Raw genomic sequence first — 18,565 nt, 5'->3', positions numbered from 1 at the left:
GTGAGCACGGGGGCGGCCTGCCGGGGGCCCCGGCGGGGCTGCGGCCGCGGGGAGCCTCCGCCGGGGCCTCTCGGGGCTGCGGGGGGGGGCGCGGGCGCACGGCAGGCGGCGGCCCTGCGGGAGGAGACGGGCCCTTTGACCCCTCCCGGGCTGTCACAGCGGCGGGGGGAGAAGCGGCGCGGCCCCGTGCCGGGCTGGCGGCTCCTCGCCCGCCCGTGAGGCAGCGGCGGTGCGGGCGGGGTGAGGTGCGGGTGCAGCCGCAGCCGCGGGCGGGGCGGGGACGCTCCCAGCGGCAGCGGCGCGGCGGGCGCCATGGGATGCGGCGCCCGGCGGGCACGGTGGGGCGCTCCCGCCCGCGCTCCCCGCCGCAAACTTCTGCTCGGCGTGAGGCGGCGCGGGACGGCCCGCGGCGGTGCGGGAGGCGGCGGGCCCCGCCGGAGGCCGGGCGGAGGGGCCTGCGCGCCGCCCTCCAGGATCCTCCACCTGTGGAGCGGGTGCAGCTGGCGCTCGGCCCTGCTGGGCTGGAGCGCTTTCGTGCCTGTGTGGAAAGAGTGGTGCGAAAGTGGTTTTTCCTCTTACGACTGCCTGCTCGCTTTACAGCCAAACCGCCGTTCGCGTTGTGTCGTGCAGAGCGAGGGATGAGTGCTGGCCGGTGTGGCAGGAATGTTTTAATAGTTGTCCCTGCTGTCCGCATTGTGCTAGCGCGTGGTGGTTGTTCTTGCCAGTTCACGATCGGGTGCCTTGATTTAATTTAAACTGCTGAAAGTAAATTTGCGTGGAGGTGTTAGATGGTGAACTGGGGTGGCTGGGACGGAGGGAGGGAGGAAGGGATGGGTTTTTTGGCCTGGCTGTACCCAGGTGACGACATCTTAAACAGCCTCGGCAAGATTTTTCAGAGCTTGTCACCTGGGGCTCTTATTCATGCTATGCATTTGTCTTCCATGTGGTTTTGTTATCTCCAAGGGGAACGTTTCAATAAGCACTTAACCCTGTGCAGGTTCAGTTTTTGGTGCTGGGGTTCGTGAAAGCTAATCTGTCATTTGTTTTTCACTCATGCCTCACACTTCAGTAAGCGTGGTCTCGTCTAACTTCTTTAAACTGCTTGTCAGAACAGTGTTGTCACTGCTATGTGTTGAGAGTAACAAATGCTGTAGCATTTTTAATTAAAGAAATTAATACCTTTAATAAATCAATGCCTCTAAAATTAATTTACTCTTTATTTAACTGTAGATCATGGGGTACATAAGACCTAATATGCATAGGTCAGGGTCCACCTTAATGCTAACAGCTTTCCACAAGACGCTAGCACATATACATGTAATAAGCATCCAATACATGTTAATGCTTCTCCAGGGATGAACTCTTTCCTGAGAAGAGTGGAAGGAGGAGATGGATTTCTAAAGATATTTTTCATACTGAGTGAACATGAAATGGATTTAGTTATTTTCATGACATAAAGAGATGTTTCTTTTGCAGTAATTGGCAAGCCTGCCTGCCCACAACCCCCCCCCACCCCCCCCCTTGCCCTGAAGTTGTTTAGTTCACTTATGACTAGTGTCAATGAGATGAGTTGGAAAATAATTACGAAATTCCTTAATTCATTCAGGTTGACCAAATACATAATAGGATGGCATTCAGAAACATTTCAAGTATTTTTGCCACAACAGCATATTCTGCAGAATTTTAAGGAGGTGAAAGAAGTGATGGTGTGAAGTGGTGTACTGGCTCAGTCTTATTCTGGATAAGGTCTTCCATCACTGTTTTAGAAAGCAAAACTAGTGGTTTACTATTTGTGGCAATTTAGCATTCATGTCAGGTTGATCCTTCTCTGTTAGCTTCAGGTATGGAGCAAAATCCCCATCTGTCTCCCATACAGTCTTGGGCTGAAGTTCACCTTCTTGTTTTAGCCATAGTTTGCCTCTGCTGTGAAGTCTTTCCTACTGTCATAAATGCTGTTCGTTTTATCACTCATCTCCTATGTTCCTGCTCACAAACTGTTTAAATCATGAAACAGGAGGCTAGCGATTGCAGGTTTGCCTTTGCCTTCTTACCTTTTCTTCCTCCTTTGAATGTACTGTAACTCTTTTGTTGAGCATTGTGATGTTTGGAATGAAATTGTGGTGTGGGTGGGGTTTTTTTTCTTTTCTTCCTTAAAAGGAGTTTAGGTGGGATAGTATTTTTCTTTACTTTAAAAGCCAAAAAAAATATTTACTTCTGTAAGTTTGACTGATTGACCTGTTTCTTAGCTGTTGGTGTTTCTGGCTTTTATTATCTGAAAAATCTCTTAGGCTGACCTGGTGAACATAGATTCTTACCATTATTATAGTAGTTGTGCGATACTCCATGCAGATGTGTGGCTTTAAAGAAAAGAAGACCTGTTTTCTTTCCTAAGCTACCTCTCAAACCTCTTTGATAGAGCACTTCCTCAGGATTTTTGAACTGGGTCATCAGCAAGATGTCTTGGGTAAAACATTTTTCAGCATTGGTAACTAATGTGATCTTACTGTGGTCACTTGCTTGTGAGCAAATGCTGAAATTTTCCAATACTGAAGAAGTACTGATGCTGTTTTCCATTATCTAGGCTTGCAGTGTAGAATCTGGAGGTAGGAAAGAATGAATTCAAACTAGCAGTTCTTGGTGGGGGATCTGTCCGGATACGTACAAGCAAAAATCACTTCTGACGGCACAGCTCCGCAGCAGAATGTAGTGAGCAAATCATCCAGTTGTTTCTTGCAGTAGCAGGTAAAAGTGAACTGCTAATACCTCTGAGGTTGTGTAGATTCTTTAACTTGCTATTGTGGCTACTGTTTAACAGCTCCATCCATTTTTACCATAGAAAATGTGTTGCTAGACTTTTTTTTTTTTTTTAAAAAAAAAGCAGCATTTCCCAATTTCATTTAGGTTTATTAGGTCACATTCCTAAAATACGCTTTTCTTTTCTGCTTTATAAATGTTCATACTGATGGAAGAGGACTGAAAACAGCATGTCAATAGAATAACGTGGTATACCTTAAACTTTCAGATTGCTGTTCATTGGAACTAAAACTCGGAGATTTTCAGCCAACTGACAGACTAGCTTAGCTGAGTAGTAAACAAACATTAAGCAGATGTGGTTGGCCAAGCTAGTTTTCATCACAGAATGAAGCAAGCTACCTTGTCAGCATTTGACATCTCATATGTTCTTCTTGTTAGATTTAGTTTGCTGAACCAATACATACAGTTTGGTTGGCTGAACTGAAAACTTCGTATTTGGCAATCAGCTTTTCAGTGGGGTATAAGGCACATAGTATTGATTATTTGGGTTCAGTTCTTGTTGTATTTTGCTTGACAGTAGCATCCTTGCTGAATATCGTTTGACTTCAGATATGAGTTAATGTGGTGCCTCTGGCTGTCCAAATACATTTATGTCTGGGGAGGAAGACTTATGGGGATAAGTCTGTCTCTTAAGCCAGCAATCTTACAGAGAGCGGTTTTCAATGCAATTTTATTATTGTGCATAATTGGAAGTGGTCTCTTTAAGTGGTGATGAGTTACACTAAGCATGTTGCATACAGATCAGTAGGACTTCAGGAAGTGTTTGTGTTGTCTTGCTCAATGATATGTTAATGATAAATTGTCTCGGTGACAAAACAATGCATTCTGCCTTTTATTAAATTAAGCTGATGCTTAAAGACAGTAAGCTAATAATTAAGAGAATGTTTGGCATACCAGATTTGATCTGCTTTTGCCTACCTGTTAATAAAATACCCATATCAAATATGCAGATAATGAAAATGTTTGAATATACCAACTAACACAGCAAAAGTTGTCTCCCCTATGCTGAAATTAATGTTGTACAGAAGAAACTTGAGATATGGGAAAACAGGATGAAATCTGAGTGATCCCCAGATTGTTCTGTGCAATTCTTTTTGATTTGGACATATAAAATAGGTTTAAGTATTTGAAGGCTGAAATAATCGTATCTTCATACAGTCTTGGGCTTTATATGTTAACTTCAGGTACCTGGTAGAGATCTTGAGTTCTAAAGCTCTTGCAGAATTTCATTATTTCAGATGTGGAGCGAAATCGGTATATCATAAAGACAGTGCTTGGATCTCCTAAGAAGTCTTTGATCTTGAAATCACTAGTGTTCTTTCTTTTTTTAAAGAAGACTTAGTCTTGATTTTTGGGCATAATGTCAACTTTGTCTTTCCAGTCCTGATCTCTGCTTTCTGTGAATCTCAACTGCATAAAAAAAGATAGCTCGGTGCACTTTGTTACATTATTACAATGTTTTTAACATAGGGTTTTCCCAAGAATACAGTTACTGGGAGGATTATGTAGTATTCATTTTGGTTTGGTATTTTCCTTTCTGATTTGTCTATCCTTTCATGTGCCCTGTGCACAGAGGGCTTGTATGCTTTTCTGCAAAGCGGCTTTTCTGTGTACAATGAATGGAGTATTTGGAACCTCATTAATTCTGAGATTTCAGTTGCAGTGTTTGTGTAGAAAGAGATAGTTGATGGCTTGCTTTAGGGAAGTAGGAATTCAAAAGTGGTACATAATGCCGAAGAGATGAGGGAGGACGGGGATCTTTTAGAGCTGATAGGTACAGAAGAGCTGGGAACATGGACAAAGCTTGAGCTTTCTGTATATGGAATGTGAAGTTGTATATGTAAGGAATTTGGAAGAAGCAAATTGTTGTGAATGGATGAGTGAAAGCAGGTGGAAACTGACAGGATTTTAAAGGAAAAGGGCTCATTAAAGTCTCATTGCTGACAATGAGCATCATCCTAACACATCTCATCTTGGAAGAACTCGGTGTGAATGGTAATGCTTATGGAGTTGCTCTCTGAACTGTTGAACTTAATCTTTACCTGAGGGGAAAAGACCTGATACTCAGTCCTGAAGTTATTTTAGTTTAGGGCATGTACCGCTTACCTTTCCTAAAGGAGATAAAATTTGACACACAATATGATCTTTTTGATAAAGGTGCTAATTTTATTTTAGCAAAGGGCATGTAAAAATCTCTTTGATTGGATACAAAATACTAGTAAGAAAACTATTTCTTCAACCCTGATACTGCTAAGAAGACTAAGTGGGTGTGATAGGCATTTCTGTGGTTGTGAAGGTTCAGAGGCTGGACTATAGTACTGAAGTTTCTGTTAGTAAATACCATTAAATGTATTTGAATTTTAAATGTCGGTAAGCTTCTTGTTCAGAAAGGGAATTTGAGGGGAAAAATATAGGACAGATGAATTTCTGTGTTAACAGAAATATATTTAACCATTCAACAGCATTAGAGCATTCTTGTTAGCTGCACCTTATTTCTTTATAATTTTCCTGAACTTTTTCTGTCCTGCTAGATCAGGATACTTACGTTTGAAACAGAGGAGTAAGTGCTTTAAAAGTAGTTGTTCCTAATACAGCAAATGTCAGATGTAGGGTGATGCTGTACTGGGTTTTCAGTCTATGGTGGCAGCAACTCTCATGCAGCATGGAATACCACAGCATACCTTCTCTTTCCTGTCCTTCTCCTCATGCCCTTTAATACTCAGTCAGGATCACGTATTTGTATATTTATGGAAGTAGAACTCATTACGCCTGAATTTAAACTTGGGAATTTCATGACACTATTTTTTTCCCGTATTGAAGGTCTTGCACGATAAACTTAAAACTGTATATCCCACTTGACGTCATTTGGTTATGCTGCATCGTGTTGCTAGGCAAATGTTTCAAAAGGGTTTGTAATTACGCATTTTGAAAACTAGACCTTTAATGTCAACTGTTTTTTCTGTTGCATAGGTGTAGATGTGCGTGTTACTTTTAACCATATACGGTGCCTGAGATTAGATAGCCATCAGATATATGCATGTATATGCAAGCTCAAAAATTTGTGAATTTGGCAGTTTATTTATGTATATAATACATATATAGTAATATAAGTATGACAAATATATGTATATATGATAAAAATATAAAACATATATGTGTATTTTTGAGGTAGCTTTAAGATTCTGCCAAATTCATGCATGCTTGCTTTAAAAATAGTAAGGAAAAATTACTGGTAAGTCATTGAAGCCAATGAGAGGAGTTCAGGACCTTGGTTTTGTTCTCCTGAGAAATGTTATAGTCTATCTTGCTTTTATTAAATAATTTCTGTAACTGTTAGAGGTGATTTGTTACCAGTGGCTCTTTATGGAGATAAAGAAAAGGTGTAACGTCTTTGGTGCTGGTGTCCAGGAAGCTCTTGGACCTGAAATTCCTGATGGCGATTGAAGAACTTAATAATACAGTGATCTGAAAAAATACTATATATTAAAAATTTACATAAAACTTCCTTCTTTAGCTAGTGTTTATTTTTAATTTTGAGGTTGAATGATGTCAAGTACTTCACTTGATTTAGATACTGAAGGCAAAATTCCTTCATCTGGAAGAGGGTAAAGGCAAATTCATTTTCCCTCACCACCCATACATTGTCTGTGTCCATGAAAAGCATTAATGATGCAAGGCAGAGAAGGCATAAAGTTGCACAAGTAGTCCATGTGTTACACAATGGCTTTCTCATTGAAATATTTTTGAAATAATTTATGTCTAAAGATGAGAAGGTACTCCAATAATTCTGACAGTGTAAGTTATTTTAGACCTTAATTTAGAAGATAGATAGGTTTATGAAAGGAGGCTTACATTCTGCCTTAGTCCACAGGCATATCTTAAATTTAATAATCTATGAATTAGTAGGAGGTATCACATCATGAGAAAGCTATGGGATTTTTTTTTTAAAAATATTCTTCTGTAAGGGTCCTTAAATTTTTTTTTTTGCATGAGAATGAAAGTGAGCATATATTATCTCAAAATGGAGACTTTCTGTAATATTAAAACCCCAATAAATTAACAGGCCTTAAAACCCAACCTGGTTAATGTTATGGACAAGATTTCTTGTCCCAAATAAGGGCCGGAATTTCACTGGTACAATGGACTCTGCTTTGGGAAAATGCTTACTAGGTTGTCTAAAGTCTTAGAAACTTCAGCAGAATCTCTGAAGGGATTTTTATGAAGAAAAACTGTTATGGAGCAGAAAAGTTTGGCAAGAGGAATCCAACCTCTGTAGGTGAGGTTGTCTTCTGTGAAACTCTTATTGTGACCAGTTGAGAAAAATAGCAGTTTTGCTGCAGAAACATTAAGAAAATAAAAATCTTAATCTGACTGCAGGGGTGGGAGGTAGGACTCTTTTTGGTGTAAAGACGAATTATTGTGTCTGCTGGAACAGTTTGTCAACTCCTCATATGTGCCAAATGAATCAGATACGAGAGGAGGAATGGGGAATCCAGATACTGTCTTCTGCATTCTCCTGCTGTGTCCAGAGATTGCTGCGTGGTTTGGAGACTCAGGCAGTTCAAGTGAGGAAAAATGAGAAGGGAAAGAAGAAATCAAGAGCCTTTGTTGAAAACTCTGTCTGGATCTAGCATGTCAAACTGGTGAAACTAACTACTCCATTCTGGGAGTAGTGCTCTGTTTAAGTTAGTGGTGTTGCCTTGGGGCTGCTGGTGAGTATCCAGAATAATAATAAAAAAGCATCAGGAAAGATCTTTCCAAGGGATGTGGTGCCAAGGGGTGCTGTGGTTCTCTCACACAATCACAGGATGACTGGTGCTGGAAGGGACTTCTGGAGGTCATTTGGTCCAACCCTGTGCTCAAGCTGGGCTGCCTAGAGCTGTTTGCCCAGGGCTGTGTCCAGGTGGCTTTTGAGTATTGCCAAGGATGGAGACTCTGCCACCGCCTTGGGCAACCTGGTCACCCTCACAGTGACAAATTATTTCCTGATGTTCAGAGGGAACCTCCCGTGTTTCAGTTTGGCCCATTGCCACTGGTCCTGTCACTGGGCACCACTGAGCAGAGCCTGGCTCTGTCCTCTTTGCACCCTCCCTGCAGGTATTTATGTACATTGATGAGATCCCCCCGAGCCCTCTCTTCTCCAGGCTGAAGAGTCCCAGCTCCCTCAGCCTCTCCTCGTAGGAGGGATGCTCCAGTCCTTTCATCATCTTTGTGGCCCATTGCTGGACTTTCCAGTATGTCCATGGCTCTCTTGTGCAGAGGAGCCTAGAACTGGACTCTTCTGTGTATTTGTTCTGTAAGGTGTCAGCAGGCCGAGGAAGGCAATTCTCTCCCCTCTGCTCCGCTCTTTTCAGACCCCACCTGGAGTACTGCGTTCAGATCTGGGGGCCCCAACACAAGAAGGACGTGGACCTGTTGGAGTGAGTCTAGAGGAGGGCCACGAAGATGGTCAGGGGCTGGAACACCTCTGCTATGAAGGCAGGCTGAGACAGTTGGGGTTGTTCAGCCTGGAGAAGAGAAGGTGCTGGGGAGATCCTATAGCAGCCTTCTAGTACCTAAAGGGGGCCTACAGGAAAGCTGGAGAAGGACTTTTTACAAGGGCTTGTAGTGATAGGGCAAGGGTGAATGGCTTGAAACTGACAGAGGGTAGATTTAGGTTAGATATTAGGAAGAGATTCTTTACTGTGAGGGTGGTGAGGCACTGGAACAGGTTGCCCAGAGAAGTTGTGGATGCCCCATCCTCACGGTTGGATAGGGCTTTGAGCAACCTGGTCTAGTGGAAGGTGTCCCTGCCCGTGGCAGGGCGTTGGAACTAGGTGATCTTGAAAGTCCCTCCCAGTCCAAACCATTCTATGATTCTAAGGTGTTAGTTTGCTTTTAAGAACGGAGTAATCTGAGCTCTGTGTGCTGAGGAAGCAAGGAAGTTGCAAGCTGGTTCAGACTGGAGTACTTGTTGGTGTCAGTGTAAATCACAGCCTTATCTGTAATTCTAGTTTTAAGCCTCTGGGCCCAGGCTGAGCTTTTATTTGGGACCCTCTCTGAATAAAAAGGCCTGTTTCCATTAGAGGACCAGCTAGAATTTAATTCTGCTCACCAGCTGAAGGAAAGGATATCAGGTAGTTTAAGAAGGAAATTTGTTATTCAGCTCTTGGAATTGTTGTGTCTAAAAAGAACATGAAAATTCTGGATCATTGTTCTATCTTGAGACAATGAGGAGGAAGAAATAAGTCAGTTGAGGCAGAACATTGTTTGAAAAATCTGATTCGCAGCAGTTCTGTGGAAAGGTTACATTTAAAGTAGACCTTGTTCTGCACAATATTGTCAATGCCAGTAATTCTGGGAGAAATGTCAACTTTGTAATTCTGAGCAAATCAGGAAACATGGTTTAGAATGGCTTTTTTTTTTCTTCTACCTGCTTCTGTAGCACTCTTGCAAAGTTTCTTCTAGTGATGATTCTGGGAAAGAATACTAGAAAGTAATAAATGTGGGACACTAAATCAACAAAACCATTCACTTGTGACAGTTTTGAACATGATGCCTTACTCTTCTAAACTCGTTTGAAATTTTCAGGGATGAATAATTTGTGCATAATCAATGTTATATCCCTACAAGTTGACCTAAACCAGTCCCTTTTGAAGTTTCTTCTAAGAAACAGTTAATGCAGTGGGGATATCAAGTGACCTCACATAAAATTAACTAAGCAACAAAACCATTTTAAAACACAACTCCCCCACACACTGCCACCACCCCCAAACAAGAAAACCAACCCTACCCCCCGCTCCCGCAATAATGAAAAAAAAAAAGTGAGAAAAAAAAAAAAAAGTGAAGACTTAAGTTTAGTAACAACAAAGCTGAGGAGGAGTAATGCTTATCTAGGTCTGCTAGAATACAGGGAAGTGCGTAATATACGTCCATCAGTGTAAATAAAGAATTTTTAGCTGCTGCTTTGTGTACTTCTGGTTGCTTTTTGATACTCAGATGTAGCTATTGACTTAATAGGAGATGGCATGTTGACAGATACTGATCTAGATTTTGAAATTTGAGGTACAGACTAAGCTGCTTTTAGTACTTTCAGGTACTCTGTGGGTGGGAAGGAGTTATCTGGTGAATTTAGAGATAAGACAGGGGTTTATATTTTTACTACTATAAAATTAATCCCTCAACAAAGAGTGACTGCCCATTACGCCCAGAATGGATAATGCTTGTATAATTTTAAGTAGAGAAAGCATTTAGATATCTGGTTACATCAGTGTAGGATGTAATACATTGCAATTTTTGTGTTATCATAAGTGAAATGTAGTTGATTTCAGGAGTCTGGAGTTCAGTGTACCAGAGCAGACATTTAATTTAGTTTCAGCTTGCAAGTTCAGAGCCTCCACTGCCCTTGGATGTTTGTATTTTGACATTAGGATACATGATCTTGCTATCTTATTGATTACCCAAAGCACATAGCTGCCCTTCATATGCTGAAAGAAGTACTGAAACATGAATAAGAATAATAAAGTTCTACAGGAAGAACTGGGTGTTTTCAGTGGGAAGAGGCAATGGCTAGTAAGCTAGCTCTCCATCTCATTTTAATAGGTTTGTGAAAATGTCAAATGGATCGAGTAAAAAAGTCTAATGGAAATTCTATCTAGCACTATGGATATTAACGTATGGGAAAGAGGCTTTGGTTTTAAGGTGATGGAAAGGTACTCATCCATTTTCCAGTTTGATCACATTGCCCATGCTGTTTTGTGCTTTTGTTCCTTAATGTTGTGTGATGGTCTTTATATCCTTTGGTTTCAGAAGTACTGTTCTTCAGCAGGGTGCTGATACTGACAGAGTATCTGCTTGCACTTCACTTGATGGCTCTGTAGGCTCATTTGTAGGCATGGTTGTAAGTGACCACACCCAGGCAGTAGAATAATACAGAACTGAAGCTTTGTAAAAACAAGATTGAAAGGCACCTCACCTAGCCCATTCTTTACTTGCTGCAGTACAGTGATGATGACAAATGGTATTTCAGACCTCTTTCTGCCAGGCATATTAGCATCCACTTGCACTGGCACTAATACTTGTGCAATGTAATGTCATCCGAGTGGTTTAGCTGAAAATCATAGTAGTATGTTTGCCTTTAAGGAATGTTCAAGGAGGCTTTGCTCTTACTGTTTGCTAGTCCAAGAAGGATTATAAATTCATGTTGAACCTCAAATGTCATTGAGTTTAAAAAGAGCATTTGGATTAATGAAGAGATGATACACTAATTATTTGAAGGATGTTATTCTCCTTTCCTTCAGAAATTGTCTTGGGATTTTTGCTTGCCAGGCTTGTTACCACCTCAAAGTTATTTGCCTGGTGTTGTATATGGCCTTAGATTGCTCAATAATGTTGTATATTAGTTTCTTCCCAGCCAGACCATACAGCACGATCCAGTAAGATTTTCCTTGCATGAAATCCGAGGTTTCTAATACGAAAAAAAATTAATAATCCTTCTGTGTACAGTCTTGCTGGTAAAGTTCAGGGGACAATACTTCCGGCATAATATTTTGGCAGCTAATGATCTGCTGGAGGGGAAGCTGGAACTTGTTCCTGACTGAGCTGGGAACAAAAGGAAGGAGAAAGACCTGAATCTGAATAACTTTCAAAGAGGGATTAAAAGTATAAAAGGTTGTACGAGCCCGGAAGTTTCTGCTGCTCTTCCCTGAACACAGTAAAGTTGTTCAAAAGCTGGATTTCAACTTCTTTTTTTTTCTAGTCTGATGTACTGTTGACCATTATTTATTCTGGCATGGTTTCATCAGTGTTTCTGAAAATAATATCCTATAATCAGCAACTTGTTCTGTAGCTCTCTAATAAAAAAATACTCTGTTGTGGTTATCTTAGCGGTTATTTAAGAGCCCACAATAATCACTTCAACTTCAGAAAGCTGAAAGTTATGTGACCGCTAGATGGAGTCCTGTAAGCATATTTCAATACCAGAAATCTGATGTTATGGCTTGAAATGTAAAACAGTTAAAAGGGCTAAGTGTTTTGTGTCTCATGCTTAGCAATAAATGTCCGTTTGTTCAGTTCAGATTGACTTGGACAACATCCTGAAGGTCTCTGGGTTATTCTTGGTATGTCTATCCTCAAGGTATACTTGGAGTTAAGTTGGAATTTAAGGCACATGCTTTACTGGCAGCTCCCAGTGCTCATCTATGGATGAAAATGTGTTGCTACTCATGTAAGAATGGACTTGTGAGAAGACTGAACTTTCTACAGCTCTCAACTATGTGACCGAAAACTATTAGCTGTGATATTTAGCATTTTTTAACTAGCAGGGTTTTAAAATTATGTGCATCTCTCCATCAGCTCATACATAATACAGTGTATGCAAGATTTGGAATAGGATTTCTTTGGTTGCATCATTTATGCCTCCTTCCCACTTCTTCTATACATTTAGAGGCAGAATAGACACAAACATTCCCTTGTTTGTCAGTTATAATAAACTTGTGATATTAGCCAGCTATGATAGCTTCCTTGGCTAGATAGGACAGAACTAAAACTTGCTCCAATTTTCGTAAGCATTAGGTTTTACATTTTAGGTGATCTTTGACATTAGGAGTATCTCATATGAATGATAAACCGTCTCTGGTCTTCAGCCTGGTGGTATACTTAGTATTTCTAATGTCATAATATATTTTTTTTTTGTTTGTTGGATGCTAATCTCTGCATAGGGCTTTGCTGAGTGTGCAGATTCTCAGTAGAATTGCAAAAGAATCCAAGCATGCTATTCTCAAGACTACCTCCTGGAGTAATCATACTGGCTTTCTTCGGAAGGGTGGAATTCTCTTGGAGTTTTTCTCTGTCTCTGTGGTTAATGCGTGTCTACCCAGTGTGTGTAATGCCACAGAATCACGTAAACGTACACATTGAAAGGAAAATCTCTGGGAGTTGCCTAGTACAATCCCCTGCTCAGAACAGATCTGGTTAGAGCAAGTTGCTCAGTCTGGTTTTAATATCCACAAAGATGGAAATACTTTAACCCTAGAAGCTGACAGTCCTTATGGTTTAAAAAAATAAAACCAAATCCTTTTATGCAGATGGAATATTCTGTGTCTGCCTCTTGTCCTGTGACTGTACCTTCAAGAGTACAATATCCTCTGTCTGCCTTCCCATTAGATAGTTGCAGACAGCACTAAGATCTTCCTTTAGCCTTCACTTAAGGCTAAACTATCCAAGATCGCTTTCTCATGTATCATATGCTGCAGCCCCTAAACTATGATGATGGCCCTCCATTGGACTCAGTCCAATGTGTCAATATCTTTCTTGTGCTGAGAAGCATGCTCAATATGTTCAACTTGCTGTCCAACAGGCTGTCATCCTTATTTACTCATTCAGACCACATTTGCCTAATTTGGCTACAAGGATGCTATGGGAGACTGTCAGAAGCCTTGTTTCACTAACTTTATTCAGTGTCTATTGCTGCCTCCTTGTCCATAGAGCTAACCATCTCATCACAGAAGGTAAACAGATTGGTCAGGCATATTTTGTCCTTGGTAGATCCATGTTGTTTACTTGGAACTACACTCTTAATCTTTAGACATCAGGAAGTGGCTTCCAGGAGGGTTTGCATCATACTTTTCCTGGATATTGGAGTGAACGTGACCAGTCTGTAGTTCCCTGTATCCTTCTCCTTGCTATTCTGGAAAGTGGATATGAGGCTTGCTAAGATCAATCCATATCCAAACAGACACTCTGCACTAGTTTTGACAAATCAGGTGCTGAAAAGTTTTACTCTTAAGACAGAGTAAGACTGACTGTTGTGGCCACAAAGCAGCTTTTAGCACAACTCTCCTTTCTGAAGGAATATGAGTTCTTTAAGAGAACCACGTGACAGAGCTTTTCTATGAACTTTGCGTGAAGCAATCATTGCAGAAATGGTCCTTGCAACAGGAACCAGCACCTGAATTTTCTTCCTGTTCTCTAGGAACTTTTTTAGTAAGTGTGAACTGTTGCATATACACTTCCTTTTCCCTCTTGCAGGGCTATGGGATCTTCAGTTCTTCTGTGCAGCATGGCTTTATCAGGCAGAAGTGAATATGTTAGCTTTGATATACTATCATCAGGTTGTTAATGCACTCTGAAGAGTGATAAGTGATGTTGGTTTTAATCTCTTTGGGCTGAGAAGGCTTTAGGCCCGCATCTCTAGCATTCTGAGCCACAAGCAGCTGCCAGATGGAACGTAGTGCTCCACCTACAAACGCTGTCATGTTTTGTGAAAAGCTGAATTCAGTCAGGTTGCGTTAAGATCTCTAGGGAACCAGATGTTCATTCCTGTCAAGATGGCCTCAGGTTGGACATGTTAAATATCAAGGACAGCTTTGTAGGTAAAAATGTAAGTACCTTCTTCTAATGTTTTAAGAGATTAAGGATGTTTTTGTGGCTCTTATGTTAGGATTTAGATGCTTGAATCCTGCCTGAAGTATGTTCTCTTGCAGATACAGGCCTGTGTTTATGAACTGTTTTGCTTTAGTGATGGCATGTCTGAAGACACAATGTCCATGTTGGTTTGTAGTAACACATTCAATTGAAAGGTCTCCCTAGTTTGATCTGTATTCTCTTAACTATCCAATTTCTGTCTAGGTGCCTCTAAGTTCTCATTTTGTTAATGAGTATTTTGTAGGATCCCCTGAAGATTTTAAATCAATGGAGGTAATGATTCCCTAAGGACTTCTACTTTAGTAAATGTTAACCAGTGTCAGATGGAATTAATTTGGTTTTCAAAGGGTTGCTTAATGTGTTGATTTAAGTCCTCCAGTTCCCAAGTAAAAAGTGATTATTAGGCTTTATTGTAATCAGAAGAGGACTGGTGGTTAGACCCTTAGTTGTATAACTGTACTATTAAACAGTTCACAGCAATTTTCTGGAGAGGAGCTAGAGCTTCTTCTTTATTACTTGTCCAAGAGAGCATGTTTCAAAAATACATGATTGTGAACAACATGGAGCTAAGATTACTAATTAACCTTTTTGTCTTTGGTAATCTTTTAGTTCAGTCAGTACAGGTTCAATATATTATATAGCAAGGAGGAGTGTGTTGCTCCCTGTATAAACAGGCATTTTGGCTTAGAGATGTAACATTTGGAACATACACTAACTAGAATAGCTCTTCCTAAGTCTGCATGCTTTCTAGTGCAGACCCTTTTTCACAAACCAAGAGAAGACTGGCTTTAGTGATGTTTCCTTTTTACAGCTTTCCTTTCCTCCCTTCCACTTTTTTTTTTTTTTTTTTTTTTTTTTTTTTTATGGAAGACAACCTTTTCATAACCCAGGCTATAACAGCTAAAGGCAGTTTGTAATATCTAGCTTGTTGCTCATATGATGTACACTCTGGGCTTGTTCATATGTTGATTTTTTTTTATTTTTTTTTTGTTCTGCTTTTTGTTGTTGGCTTGTTACTATTGGTTTAAGATTTTTACTTACCTTACCGTGTCTTTTGGCTCTCTTCAATTGGTAGAGGAAGCTCTGTCAGACCTTCACAGGAATTTTTCCAGCTTCCGATTTCACTTTGAGTTATAATACTGTAATGGATAATATTATATTATGTCACATTTCTGTCTGGATGTTCACTGCTTGTGCAATGTGGTTGCTTGTTACAACTGCAGAAATCTCCTTAGTGAAGCTGGTAGCTTCCACTTTGCACCAAACTTATGTCTTAGGAAAAAGTCTGCTTGTTGGCAGACTGCTTTACATTGCTTACTATTCTGATTACTGGTAATATTAATAATTTTGCATCTGGTCAAGCTCCTCCTCCCTGTCCTCCCATCCCTTGTGTCCCCATATTTATCTCCCATTCAAGCTCTGTTTGGAATGCTTTTTATGTCATTGTTACCACTGTGTTAATCCAAGTCAGTTTCAGTTGCGATGTCTAAAATATCATAGAAACATGATGCTAAATTTATTCAAGATGTAATCAGAATTAAATTTGCTCTTAATTGGTTTTGAATTGGGACACCTCTCAGGGTTACTTCCAGCCTGACTTAGTCTACGATTCTGTCATATGTTTGTCTTTCCAAATGAAATCTTTTTGTCTTCCTGTTTCTCCACATCCTACTTAGTGCTTTAAAAGTCTTGTAATTTTATAGGCATTTGAAGGAACTGTCTAGTGCGTGATAATTTGTTGTAAACTGACTTATTTTTCTCATATTCTCGTATTATAAGGCATAGGAATATTCTCATATTATAAGGCATGAGCTACTTTGTTTTGTGTTTGTTTTTTTTTTCTAGAAACATTTCCTATTATGAAGTCTCTGAAATGCCATGGAAAACCCTCTAAGTGGTGCTTTCGTTTCATGATCACTTAACTTTTGATGTCACATTTGGAACCTGGACTTTGTCAGGTCTCTATCATCCTACATTCCAGCTGGGAGTGAAATGGGCTTCTGCACTAGAAATAGTTAACTTGAATGTATTTTTTGGGAATGCCTTCCATGGTAATTGCCATGACTGTTTTTCCCTTGTGCATTTGCAAAGATTTCTTTATCCAGCCTTAGTGAGTGTCGCAGAGTATTTGCCTCACTGACCTGCTGCCCCTTTTCAAAGAGGGTAGGATAGGTAGAGAGGCAGAAGGTGGTACAGACATTGCTGTGCAAGGTTCGTGGTTATGTATGAAGTATCTTTGCACTTCATAGTAGAATTTATGGCCAGTTCTTCACCGTTGCTTTCTTTATTCTCCCCCCACAAAAAGCTATTCCTTATTAACAGAACTGCCCTAACACAATTTGTTTTTCTTAAAATATGTGGAATGTGCTAACTGCTGCCTTTGAGAATGTGAGACTGGCAGGAACTACTTGGATTGCTGTCAAATATTGATTATTTTTTTTTTCTTTGTAATCAATGTGCCTGCATGTTGTTATGGTGTATTTAGGTTAGAATGTAATGAGAAGCATACTGGGATGTGTTAACTAGCCAGATATTAGTGAAAAACGCTAATGAATATTTATTCTGAATGTCTTATTATAGCATGCGAGTATTTCCTTGAGATAAGTTAATTTGCATGGGGGCAAATCTGTAGCTGACATCATTAATCTGTTTGTTCCTTCCCTTCATAGTTCACTTAAGTCCTTTTAATTTAGCTTGTTTAAACTCCATTGCAACAATTTTGGGTTTGTAAGTTCACTCTTTCATCCAGTTTTACAATTTGGTAAGTAAGTAAATACATCTCAGTGCTTTCAGTTTATCAGAAATATAAAACTAACCAGCAGTCTCTGACAGGGTGATTGATACTGTTATGGTGTGGATTGAAATAGTTATTTTTTGCAAATTCCTTGCCTTCAAAAGTAGTTTAAAAATTTTAATGCTTCTTCTCAGTGTTATTTACATACCTGTACAACAGATACCGGTACAGTATGTTAAGTAGAATCCTGTAGTGATAAATACAATCAATACATGTGTGATTCACTATAAACCCAAGAAATTTATGTATTTTAAAATTAATTCTGTATTTTTGTTTTAGATGTAGATGTTGATCTGTAGCTAGATAGTCAGTTGCTATTCTTTTTTTTTTTTAATGACTATTGACCATTTGCAATCAAGGACTAGATAAGGTCAGTTTCTGGCAGGTGAGAATTGACTGATCGCTTTGTGTGCAAGGAAGGAAGGAAAAAGTAAAAGCTGCCTTCGGCTCCCATGTGGTTTGCCTGAACTGATAACAGCACACTGATAACACAAATTTGATAGAAGTAGGTTTATATAACATGCTGGTTTTTTTTTCCCATAGCAGCAGTGATTTTAAGAATTTTCCCCTTAGATTTTGCATTTTTTATTTTGAAGTTTTTTGTTTTAAACACTAAAAGGCACATATAGGTCAAGCAAAGAAATGTTTGCCAGTTCGAACTCTGTGCTAAGCATTCTGGGAGAGTGCTTTCTTGCAGCAGATGGATTCTTTGTGGCTGGCAGCAGAAACTGCAGCAGTATCTTTGCAGTTTCCTTTCGTCTTTGATTATATTCTGAGGATCTCTGAAATATAGGAGCTCTTTCCATGACCCTCTGGAATATCTTTTCATCTCCGTTGCAGAGTATAGCCCATGCTGAAAGCCTCCTATCTTCTACAGTCGAGGTATCGTTTGCTTTTCATCACTCTCTGATTTTTGTCTTTTGCGGCTGGATTTTTGGCAGTGCTTGGCTTAAGCAAATAGGATTACATTTCAGTAGCTGATGGGATCTAGTCGAAGAACATACTAAATGTCGGACATAATGAAGATTGTACAAAGAAATATTTTTGCAAAGCACAGGAAAATTATTCGAGTCGAGCAAAGGAAGAAGACATTCTGCAAATGCAATCAGGGCTGCTAGAAATGCAAATTTCAACAGATTTGGAATGGGTTGCACTACAAGCGTGGTTCTGTTTAAAGGTATTCGTACAGTTTTTGAGAGAAACTGTGGTTATATTTGCAAACAGCAAGGGGAAAAAAATGAATACACAGCATTCAGCTCACCAAATGAAGATTCAGGAATATTGATTCATTCATCCCTGGTAAATATAAACTTGTTTCATTAATAATTCTATCTGCTAATTGAAAGCTAAACTAAACCCAGGATACCATGTTTATTTAACATCTACCATGTACAGACATGGATATACCTTGTCCTGATATTGTAGGATGTTAGTGCATGTATGTGACATGTAATACATGTGTGCATGCAGCTTTAATGTTAAAGCTTAGGATTCATATTCATTATATCATTAGATTTGTATTGATAGCTCTGAAGAATTTTCACTTCATAAACA

The 18,565-nt window shown here is 39.9% G+C and overlaps 1 protein-coding gene across 12 annotated transcripts in view; it reads left to right on the top strand.

Annotated features, from left to right (window-relative positions):
- Positions 1-18,565, top strand: part of DOCK9 (dedicator of cytokinesis 9) — a 142,948-nt gene that overhangs the window by 14,881 nt on the left and 109,502 nt on the right. For 6 of the 12 annotated variants that reach the window (XM_080376272.1, XM_080376268.1, XM_080376271.1 and 3 more), the window contains exon 1: positions 14,183-18,310. The exons of 3 other annotated variants lie outside the window; for them this stretch is intronic. In XM_080376272.1, the coding sequence (XP_080232398.1) occupies positions 18,155-18,310 (156 nt within the window). In that variant the 5' untranslated portion in view covers positions 14,183-18,154. 3 more of the 12 variants (XM_080376265.1, XM_080376276.1, XM_080376274.1) reach the window with 2 other exon arrangements.

The sequence above is a fragment of the Falco punctatus genome, assembly GCF_963210335.1.
Source record: "Falco punctatus genome assembly, chromosome: 2".
NCBI classification, from domain to species: Eukaryota; Metazoa; Chordata; class Aves; order Falconiformes; family Falconidae; genus Falco; species Falco punctatus.
This window is presented reverse-complemented; position numbering and strand designations above follow the sequence as displayed.